The following is a 12,247-nucleotide window of genomic DNA, read 5'->3' as shown; positions in this document are numbered from 1 at the left end:
GAGTAGGCCAAAGGTAGAGTTAATGTCCGCCTGGCTATTCACATTATTTATTAATGACCTCCTATATGGAACTTGGGAATTCAGATTCTGGCTTAATTTTTGCCATGGGGTAAATGCCCTGGGATTCTTCTTGCTGATGACACTACTCTGATGAGTTCCTCTACCAAAGGCCTGCAAAATCTTCTCGATGTCGCTAAAAACTTATGCTCATAAATGGCAGCTAAAATATAATGTAAGCAAAGTGTTGGTTCTACACTTTGAATGCTCAAACAATAACGTTAACATCAGTAATGTATTAATTGGTGATATACATGTTCCACAAAGGAAATCTATTAAATATGCAGGTGTATATCTCAGTACAGATAAATCATCACTTGAACGTACAAAATCTGCATGTGAAAAAGCTACGAGTACTCATGAACACTAATCATAATAATGGATTGTATTTTGGAGGTCTTAACCCAATATCTGCAGCACGTATCTGGGAGAGGGTAATCTTATCATGTGGCTCTCTATGGATGTAACGTATGGGGTAAACTTCCTCTTAAAGTAGTATGAAATACTCTTGAAGTTGTACAACGACAATTTTGTAAAAAAGTTCAGGGACTACACAAGCGCACTCCCAGTATTGTTGTATTGGATTGTATCGGTATCATGCCACTACAGTATTACATAGATAAAAAGAGCCCTCTACCTATTAGGAAAGTTATGTAATGCAAAAAGTATAACTGTGTTTTAGAAGTAATTGTTTCTCTAGTTCGCCTTGGTCAATTTATGTGTACAGATAGTTTCCTACATGCAATGTATATAGCAGAAAATCCCCGATATACAATATGCTGCAACTTGTACATAAGTATAACCTAAACGATATACTAGCTAACTATGTCAATAATGGTCAATTCATTATATGAACAGCCTGTGTATATTATCTATTATCTATCGGGCTTACACACACTGCCGTGTGTTAGGAGAACTCAGCAGCGACGGGAGAGTTGTTTAGTTAAAAAAACAACCAAAACAAACTAAAATATAAAATATGCAACACGAGAGCTTCATTCTCACCTTTCGCGGTTTGGACTTTAAAAACAAGAATTACCAAGCTTTAATACACGGGAGATGTTCAGCTTTCGAGGTTTCCATGGAAAATGGATGATTTTAAGATGCAATGTGGAATTATCAAAATGTACACGTGCCTCAAGAAAATCAGTGACTTTGACTGTAAATACAGACATCTTAACCAACGTGTTTAAGAATGTGTTTAAGCTTGTTTGGTGTTTAACACCGTACTTAGCAATATTACAGCTAAATGTAGGCGGTCTGTAAAACATGGATCTGGACCAGACAATCCAGTGATCAACAGCATGAGGCTTGATCTACGTAATTGGGATAGCATGACGTGTATCAACAGTCAGCGAGCCTGACCACACGATTCCGTAAGTCGCCTTGGGTTGCCAATTCTAACCCGGGTCTTCACAGGTGAAGTGTCGCAGTGAAGTAGTGAAGTCAATGTCTTACGTTCCACGCAGTAGGCCACGTCACAACGGTCTGGCTTCTGAAGCTGGTACGCTAAAAAGCTGCTACAGTTTCTTATCCTTGCTGGTTGTCGAAGAACGCAGCAGTCAAACTTGCCGAGGATGTCGTATGCCCCGCATGACCACGCTTGTACCTCCTCCCCAACGTCTGGGAGGGACTGGTCACCAAGGTCAATCCTCAAGGACACATCGGCTCCACAGGCCCCAGGCTGAAACAGAGCCATTCGTGACAAATCGTGTCAAATTTTAACAAATAATAATTTCACTTCCGGTCGGGTACAGTACAGAAGTTGATCTTACTGAAGAAAACTTCAAAACATCCAACTCCAATCAAGTCTGAGGATTTGACAAAAAAACTGTCTGTTGTTTTCTCAACTATCTTGTTTGAGTGAAGCAGCTGCTCAAATGTGACCTTGACCTTTGACACATGCCAATACAATATGTCATGTCCATATAACCACTATGCCCCTTGAGCATATGCGGTGACCTTGACCAATATACCCTCCATGACATGTGCCAAAATGTTTCCCCAAGAACATGAACGGTCTCTGATGCCAGTGACCTCGGTACAGTAGACACGGAAAAAGGTATCGGTGGCGTCATGCTCAGCTTGTTTTGTTTTTTTTGTTAAACGCGATAGTCCAGCTGGAGGTCATATTCAGACAAACACTTTACACAGGCTGCTAAGTTCAACAATATAAGATTTCAAAATATGGACATATAAGACAGCAATGTATAGCAATCCATAAAAATCGATGGAAAATGTTTTACCCTTGTGTATGTTTAAGCGAGATATGACTGGTAGACTATGGGTGTGAGCACAAACAAAGGGTCACGTTTCACAAAGCGATTGAAAGCGCAACGCCAATCATAAGAGTAGGGCGTTGTGGTAGCCTAGTGGTTAAAGCGTTCGTTCGTCAAGCCAAAAACCCGGGTTCGATTCTCCACATGGGTACAATGTGTAAAGTCCATTTCTGGTGTTCCCCGCCGTAGTCTGGCTGGAATATTGCTAAAAGGGCCGTAAAACCATACTCACTCACTCGTAAGAGTATGTTAAAGTTTGGGTATTACATCGCTCTGTGGAACGGATCCCAAGACAAACTCGTCAAAGGATAAATTCTGACCAAACACAATGTTGCTCTGTTTTCTAGGCTATTTGGATTTTTACAACATAAACTGTTATGAATAAAGAAGAGCAAAGCTTCTCACCCTGAGGCAGACAGTGGGTAACGTGGCGGCCACATTATTGACGGTGAATTTATACCAGCCGGCGTTGAGGTTGTCGTCGCATCTGCCGGTGGTGACGTCACTGCTGACAACTCTGTCAGCTGAGGCAATCTCATGACTGGCTGTGCAGGGATCTACAACATAGGCATTACACAACTGAGGAGGGCAGTAGAGTCAGGCATCGCTATTAGTTAAGCAGAGTTATATCCCTTAACTGTGCCAGGAATCTCTGATTGTGGGTTCCAAAACCTCAGTCAAACTTCCCGGGTGGGTTGGGGTTGGGGTTGGGGTTGGGGTTGGTTGTTGGGGTTGGGGTTGGTTGGTTGGTTTGTATCAACAAAGTCAGCGAGCCTGACCACCCGATCCCTCTTACAACAAGCATGGGTTGGTGAATACGAGTTCTTACCCGGATCTTGACGGGTGTGTTGCCGAGGAAGCTTGATATTACGAAGGACTTGCTTATCACTTATTGCTTTGTGTGCTGACGATTATGACTCTGAGGGTGTGGGTTTGAATCCCGGATGGGACTCAACCAGACAAAAGTACAAGACTCTGTACTATACTGAGAAAGTGTAATCCAAAATATAACATGTGCTACGAATATTATACCTTCAGGTCTTTGACCTGCAGTAAGCAAAACATCAAGAACACGTCTTCGCATCATTTGGGGCTAAACCCAAATACCAGAATAATTAATGTAAAAGGCTGTGGGGTAGCCTAGTGGTTAAAGTGTTCGCTCGTCACGCCGAAGACCCGGCTTCGATTCCCCACATGGGTACAATATGTGAAGCCCAATTTGTGAAGACGTAATATTGCTGGAATATTGCTAAAAGCGGCATAAAACTAAACTCACTCACTCATTCATATAAAATTACATCTACAATCATGAACTGACCTGACTGCGTTGTGTCAGAGGGACTTAACGTCGTCGTGTCCAAGAGATTCCCATTCACTGAAACAAATATGAAGCGGCTGTAAAATACTGCAATACAGACAACACTGAAGCGATTGATTTGTTTGTTGTTTGTGGGGCTGGATGTCGATATAGTTCATAGATATCGATAATCGTGAACCAAATATCGATTGATTAACGATAAATATCGAAGAAGTAACTTTTAGCAAAAATGCCAAAAAAGTCTGAAAGAAATCAATATATTTCACATCACTTGTGAGTGTTGACTTGTTTATGCATGAGTTGCTAACAACACAGCGTCTTTAACATGATTTAGAAGCAGCCCATGCATAAAGATCTACCTCTCTATTTTGTTTGCGTAAATTTAAAAAACATTATCACAAAGGTTGATGTACGATATTAACGATAATACAATTTTCATACTTGTAATCATATTTCCGATTATCGGTCATTTTAGCCAGATCTAGTTGCTTAACGCCACAATATTCCAGCTATGTGGCAGCAGTCTGTAAATAATTGAGTCTGGACCAGACAATCCTGTGATCAACAGCATGAACATAGATCTACGCAATTATGATACGATGACATGTGTCAACCAAGTCAGCGAGGCTGACCACCCGATCCCGTTAGTCGCCTCTTACGACAAGCATGGGTGGTTGCTGAAGATCACTTCTAGCCCGGATCTTAGCGGGTGTGTTTACGATGGATTTCCTTGTCAGTTTGGCTTACGTGAAATAACGCCCTGTTAGTGTCCTTGACAGATCAACAATAGCGTAGTTTCAAGTAGCATCATCAAAACAAGGAAGCTTTCGGTCAATAAGAACAGTGGACGCCTTAACTTTAATTGTTTTGTTTCATTTCGTACTGTGAGTAGTGCATCCTTGTTAGCATGATTAAGGATATCCTTGCTCAATACTGAATGATTAGCTGTTTTTATGAAACAGACTTTAACATGAACCAAACCCCAGCAACACAACACAGATGGTTTACAGCTACATCTTTTTTAAGATACCAGAGGCGGTGGGGTAGCCTAGTGGTTAAAGCGTTGGCTCGTCACGCCGAAGACCCGGGTTCGAATCCCCACATGGGTACAATGTGTGAAGCCCATTTCTGGTGTCCCCCGCCGTGATGTTGCTGGAATATTGCTAAAAGCGGCGTAAAACCAAAACTCAGTCAGTCAGTCAGTCAGTTTAAGATACCAAAAGACAAATGCGGCTATTAGTCACCTTTACGGACATATTCAGCTGACGGCACAGTCGATTGTATCAAAAATCTAGACTTACCGACGTTGATATCTTTGGGCCAACAACAAATGACCCGTGAGTGATTGAGTGAGTGAGTGATCAGTGTGACAAGAACACGCTTACATACATACACAAATGAGTCCAGAGTTAAGTTATTTTTGAAAGGAAATTTAATATACATGTAAACATTTTAACATTAACGGTATTTATTACACGCATAAAACACTGGTTAGCCACCAGCAACTAAAGCTGGGCCAGTTTACTGGCAAACTGAATAATAAGTCACGGGTAGCAATTCTATCGGATTCCCAGGTTATAAACTAGAATACTCGGTTCCTTGCTCGCCTAAGGGACACAACTCTGCATGGCGAATTGCTCCGTGTAAGAAGATTTGGTCACCTCTCCCCTGTTATTGAGACTTATCACCTGATCCCAATGCGGACAAGCTAGCTTCATGTTAATCAGTAAAGGGCTCATAAAGTAGCCTAGTGGTTAAAGCGTTCGCTTGTCACGCTGCAGACCAGGGTTCGATTCCCCTCTCGTGTACAATGTGTGAAGACCATTTCTGGTGTCCCCTACCGTGATATTACTGGAATATTGCTTAAAGCCGAGTAAAATATTACTCACTCACTCACTAACATAAATATTGCACATAGTGTTCGATACAAACAATGAACTCCGGTAATAACGAACTCAAGTGCCCACTGTCACGATATGGCTGAGATATTGCCGATGTGACGTTAAATATTAACTCACTCACTCACCCAAGTGCCCACTGGTCTTAGTTCGCAATAACAGAAGTTCGTTATACGCAATTCGACTGAAACATACACAAGTGGCAGGGGAAAAATTCGTAATATCCGTCTTATATTTTCGTAGTTCCCAATACGGTCAATTTGTTTTGATACCAAGGCCCTTGAAACTATGAATTTCAATACACTTTAATTTGTTAATTGGAGTGCACTTATCTCGACAGTAAACATGACCGCTCCCACTATAATGAATTGTTTGGCAACAACCCTGACAGACAGGAGGTTCCCACACGTAGGGTCAGAGGACACAGGAGGTCAAACTGAACGTGTTTGTTTTTCCCGATTCCATCTCTGTTGACATTTAAAACAATACCATCCCTAGCAAGCTGTCAAACATGGCATCATCGGTTAGGACATCATAGACACGTGATGTGGGGCACTAATGAATCACACATCCACAGTCATGGCTGGAAATATTTTATTATTGTCAAAGTGCGTAATTGTCTGGTTTTACGTCGCTTTTAGATCTATCCCCAGATCCGTGAAGATCCGGGTTAGAATGAACCTTCAGTAACCCATGCTTGTCGTAAGAGGCGACTAACGGGATCGGGTGGTCAGGCTCGCTGGCTAGGTTGACACATAACATCGGTTCCCAGTTGAGCAGATCGATGCTCATGCTGTTGATCACTGGATTGTCTGGTCCAGACTCGATTATTTACAGACCGCCGCCATATAGCTGGAACATTGCTGAGTGCGGCGTAAAACGAAACTCACTCACTCACTTCTAAGATCTGTCCCAGCACCATGACGGCGGGGGACAGTAGAAATGGGCTTCACATATTGTACCCATGTGGGGAATCGAACCAGGGTCTTCGGCGTGACGAGCGAACGCTTTAACCACTTGACTACTGAAACTGGGGTCTTTGTTTTCCAAATACATTACACTACTGTTCTGACGAACTCAAAGAGATCACTTATTATACTTCGTTATACCCGTAGTTCGTTATACGCACTTCGACTAAACTGTACAGCAAGAGGTCGGAAGCGAAAAACCTGTTCATAATATCCGTCGGTTCGTTATATGTGTGTTCGTTATAAACGTAGCTGACTGCACTTGAATTAATGTGCGGTTTATCGCGAAAATTAAGTGATTGTATTTTTCGGGATTTTTGGTATCGATTTTTTTAATTCGCTATGAATAAACATTAAATATTTGATTTTCAAATAGGGGCGGTGAGGTAGCCTAGAGGTTAAAGCGTTTGCTCGTCACGCCTAAGACCCGGGTTCGATTCCCCACATGGGTACAATGTGTGAAGCCCATTTCTGGTGTCCCCCGCCGTGTTATTGCTGGTGCTGGAATATTGCTTAAAGCGGCGTAAAACCTTACTCACTCACTCACTGATTTTCAATTATATGACGTACTCTATATCTCAATATCCTTTAATTTGAAGTATCGTTTGTGAAGACGGGATATCCTGGCAGAAAGATGGTCTTAAACTGGAATTCCGGATGTCTCGAACATCGGATAAGTCGAAGGTGGTATGTGATTATAGTAAGTCGTTATCACTATGAACACGAAGATTATCTTGATTATTGACTACTATGGGTATATACGGATTGTTCGTGGTTTTCGCTACAGCAGACTTTGACACATCTGTACAATTTTCCTATCATGCTGATACCGATTTTCATCATGATATTGCAAACATTTTCAAATTCACAAAATTTGTATAAATACTTTAAATAAAAGGAGGGGTTGTCACCCTGACTAATGTGGCATCCGCCTGTCAGTTGCTACTTCGGATATATTTATTCAAGACGATTTCCCGTCACCGCCATATTGCTGTAAACATATTGAAAGCGTCAAAGTTCAACTAATGGCTCTTGTCCAATGGTACGTCGTCATTTGATCACGTGGACGCATGCAGCATAAACTCAAAAATTAAGTTTGACGGAAATTATTATGTATTCTGCACGTGCAGTCCGCCAATGAGATTTACACAAACTTAATCAGAATGTAATACAGGCAATATGACCTTACGACTAAAGAGATTACTTCCTCGTTAAATGAAAAGTCAAACTGTTTGTAAATTTCTCTCGTTACTTTCTTTCCACGACCGAGAAATGTCAAGGCTCTTCCATCTAATAATACACAATCAAATATCACAATTTGCATGGACTGCACGTGCAGCACGCAGTTCGACGTTACGCCTCGACAGTCTATCTATCGCGACCATACAAGCCGCACTTCCGGGTCACGCCCAGATCGAGCTTGTATACTGCATACCTCCTATTTCCCTTCCCACGTCGACCGCTAGACATTAACTCTAATTTGAGCAACAATATCATCATTAGGCTTTGAAAACGGAGACGACACAGGGAGACCGCTTGTATTGAGACTAAGATTAGAATAGCAATGCAACAACACTGCTGCTGCAGGCGGATATTCTCGCCTTGACTTCTTGGCTTTAATATCGGACTCACAAGGTGTCGTATGAGAACTGTGTGTAATACATGTATTTTTATCCATAGTGTGGTACGGTGTTTTCAAAAATTCAACACGCACTGTCATAATTTAATAACTACAAATAATTATTTTATTATGGCTGATCACAAATATTTTAGACGCATACCGTTTAAGTTAACATATATTTAATAAAAGTAATAAATAATTGGAAAGAACATTTTTTTCAAAGGAGTAACTTTTTCGAATGGTAAGAATCAAAATAACTTCATTAAAGTTTAAATATCTTTTTTTAATTCGTGAGTATGACAGCCAATCAGCATCTGAGGACAGCATTATGACTCATATCATAACTTGTCAACAGATGACGAAATTGTTTACAAATTTATTTATCTGGACACCACGGCGGTCACATGATCCGGATATGTTTTAATCACTGGGATACACAGCTCCTTGATATATCCGTACGAGATTTGCAGTACTTTCCCGCCCATCCCAACTCCCGCCCGAATCTATAGCTACTTACATAAAACTGTACTCGTGCTGGAAAATGTTCGTGATTCCACGACTAGATTTAAACTAAGGGACCGTTCATAATCTATGGCTAGGGGGTGGGTGGGGTGATTTGTATGGATGAACTTGTACGATTTGAATGAACCCCCCCACACACACCCAAAAATTTACGTACAAAGTAAGTTCCCCCGTCATATCATGTACAAAATCAGTGGACCCCTCCATAGTTTTTAAGCATAAATTTTTAACCCATTTATGTACAAAGTTCCCCCACCCGACATGTGTTGACCCCCCCAGGACCCTTTTAAAATCCTCATGTCCCTCCTAGGGTCGGTCCCTAAACGTCACAAGTAACGATCATTGATTCTATGGGGAGGAGACTTTTTTAAAAGTAAATTGTTAAAAATAATACCTGGAAGCATATATTTTCAGGAAAAACTGAAATTATTCCCTGTGCATCGGATATTGTGAAAAGCGTGTTGTGAAAAAAGTACGGTTTCTTCATGCACGGAATGAAATTATACTTTGTCGCATACAAATATAACCTAAAAATCACAGCCACACTACTGAAATAACTGTTGTTTGTGTATGAGTAGATTATGGGCAAACGTTGTTGGTTTGTTGTTTAACGCCGTACTCAGTATTTCAAGTCTCTACAAAAAGTTAATCTGGACCAGACAATACCGTGATTGATATGATCATCGATAAACGCAACTATTGTTTGTTTGTTTGTTGTTTCAAGCCGTAACTAACAATATTCCAGCTATATGGCGGCGGTTTATAAGAATTCGAGTCTGGGCCAGATAATACTGTGGCTGACGTCAGGAGGTTCACTCTACTCTGCAGGGAAACGATGACATGCATCAACCTTGCCTGACCTCCCGATCCCGTTAGTCGCCTCTTATGACAAGCATGGGTTGGTGAAGATCAAATCTAACCCGGATCTTCTCAAGTTCGTTAAAGCAACATTGATATGCACCAAGCAAGTGCTGGGACCATCCAGTTCCTGTAGCCGCTTCTAACAACAAGCATGCATTTGCTGAAGAGTGAGTTTAGTTTTACGCCGCATTCAGCAATATTTCAGCTATATGGTGGCGGTCTGTAAATAATCGAGTCTGGGTCAGACCATCCAGTGATCAACAGCATGAGCATCGATCTGCGCAATTGGGAACCGATGAAATGTGTCAACCTAGTCAGCGAGCCTGACCACCCGATAGGCTCCTACGACAAGCATGGGTTACTGAAGATCAATATTATAACTCGGATCTTCACGGGTCCATTTGCTGAAGATCATTTCACGGATATCCGCGGGAACATGATGAAGATGAGAAAAGTAACGAACCACGTGCTCGCAAGGTGGATGTGTTTCGAACGTCAATTTTCACAAAAAGGCCCACCGAAATATAAACACCCCGCAAATTAATACATCTTTAAAAAATGTTAAAATAGTGACAAAAACAGGAAAAGAAGTAGTCTGTGTCTCAGTCACTGAACCGCAATAGTTTCCCATCATTTAGCCTTCCCAATGCTAAAAGCCCTAAAGCAAGTCTAGATTTCCTCAGGTTCTGAATCACCCTTCTCATTGGGGCTCCTTTTCACTATAAAAGGACTTGTTTTTTTTTCTATATAAAAAACTATATATATTCAGAGACTAAATGGCAGTCTAGAAAATGGGTAAATCTACAATAAGAGGAATTACAAATATCATTACAAATGGTAAATTGTAGTCTGACAAACAGACCCTGATGCAAATATATCCAAGAAGGCCCACGCAAGTCGAGAAAATGTGGCAAGTCTAGATTTCCACAGCTGACTGAAAATGAAGAAAGTCTCAGGGCTCCTTTTCATTATATTTTATGTTTTTAATATGAACTTTTTCTGTAAAATATGATCATTTCAGAGACTAGTTGTTAGTCTGGGTAAATTGAGACGACTGACAAATTTCACGACTTTTGTTTTGAATTAAGGAGTAACAGTTATTTAGGTATTTTGCGCCCTTATTTTACCCAAAGAAAATTTATTACAGAGGGGATGCTCAGTGGAATATCTATTCTACACAATTAATTGTAACAACCCAGATATTGTTTTCACGTGTTCCCAGTTTTCTAAACAGAATCAAATAGCATGTTTCTGTCTTACACGTTATGTTTTTTGAAAGATGGAAACGTCTTCCAACCGAAAAGGTGAAACTGACAGAAAAAATTAGTTAGCCGGACATTATGCCATTAAGATCCGGGTTAGAATTGGTCTTCACTAACCCATGCTTGTCGTAAGAGGTGATTAATGGGATCAGACGGTTAGGCTCACTGACTAGGTTGACACATGTCATCGTATCCCAATTGCGTAGATCGATGTTCATGCTCCTGAATTGTCTGTTCCAGACTCGATTATTTACAGACCGCCGCCATATAGCTGGAATATTGCTGAGTCCGTTAAACAACAAACAAACAAACAAAGCAAAATCATGTCATTAATATTGACTGAAATATGCAAAATACTATCGCGTATTACGTTTTCAACCCGTTTAAGTTGTGAGCACACTGCTTTAGTTGTAGTCCACACTCCTAGACTTCTATGAACGAAATATTATAGACAAAACATCAAACCCTTGCGCAAAAACTGAAATCGATCTACAAAGCAGTACATCTAGTGTTTCGAATAATTGACGCAATCATCTGTTTAATGTGAATCAATTTCTCTGCACATTTACGGTAAGAATGAAATACAGGGAAGACTTAATAACGGGGTTCGATAAGACAAGCACGCGGTTACAACTACACGAGGGAAGTTGCTGAAGGACACCAATCCCGTTAAGCGGAAACCGTTAAGAAAAGCAAAGTATTAATGGCTGCGGACGTAACTGTATATTACCGTGCACTGTGAGTTATATAAGAAAACTGATACACAGTATATATATAACCGTAGCCCGACACCAGTCTTACGTGTTCAGAGCAATTGAAATTCTTGCAACCTAACACTTACCAATCTGTAGAACGATAAGCAGAAAACCAGTTGACCTCATAGCGTCTCGCAGACGACACTCGCAGACGACACAAATAATTCCAAAGGACACGATGCTCGGGACGTGGATCCAGGTAGGAAATGTCAACGATCCAGCCTGTAACTGTTCCAACGAAATATTTTTGAATTACAAGAGTTTTGAGTGGATTTTTAACGGCCTCAGTCCCTCCCGAAGGTGTACCCAAGAAGACGATCACGAGAAACACAAAGGATCATTAAGCGGGCGTGTTATCTGCTAGATTGTCGTCATCCTCAACAGCGAAAGGGCGACGGTGCACAGTGTCGTGTTACCGGAGCTGCCCAAATTCCTCTGCTTCGTCCAGAGATTGCCGGGAGGGTGTAGGAAGCGGAGGGAGGGGTTGAGGAAGAGGGGGAGGGTCATCTAAATCAGGCGTGCACAATTAGCGCTCATAAAACAATATGACGCGTCTGAAGGCTATCTGAACTGTAGGCGGTCCTGGTCGCCTCGTGTCATTCCAACAGGCGGCACCAAGGTGGGCAAGGAATTCCAAACATCCCCATGAGTTAACTTCAATATGGGGTTATTTATGATACCACACCAGCAGGTATTTCAAAACAAT

The 12,247-nt window shown here is 41.3% G+C and overlaps 1 protein-coding gene across 14 annotated transcripts in view; it reads right to left on the bottom strand.

Annotated features, from left to right (window-relative positions):
- LOC124289730 (mucin-5AC-like) overlaps positions 1 to 12,247 on the bottom strand; it is a 26,709-nt gene extending 14,462 nt beyond the window's left edge. For 13 of the 14 annotated variants that reach the window (XM_046726367.1, XM_046726370.1, XM_046726368.1 and 10 more), the window contains exons 1-4: positions 11,628 to 12,247; positions 3,655 to 3,711; positions 2,742 to 2,893; positions 1,516 to 1,741 (exon numbers count right to left, since the gene is read on the bottom strand). In XM_046726367.1, the coding sequence (XP_046582323.1) occupies positions 1,516 to 1,741; positions 2,742 to 2,893; positions 3,655 to 3,711; positions 11,628 to 11,667 (475 nt within the window). In that variant the 5' untranslated portion in view covers positions 11,668 to 12,247. The remainder of the gene's footprint in view (positions 1 to 1,515; positions 1,742 to 2,741; positions 2,894 to 3,654; positions 3,712 to 11,627) is intronic. The other variant, XM_046726362.1, reaches the window with a different exon arrangement.

Source organism: Haliotis rubra, unplaced genomic scaffold (assembly GCF_003918875.1).
Source record: "Haliotis rubra isolate DU_JTF1 unplaced genomic scaffold, ASM391887v1 Scf448, whole genome shotgun sequence".
Classification (NCBI taxonomy): domain Eukaryota; kingdom Metazoa; phylum Mollusca; class Gastropoda; order Lepetellida; family Haliotidae; genus Haliotis; species Haliotis rubra.
This window is presented reverse-complemented; position numbering and strand designations above follow the sequence as displayed.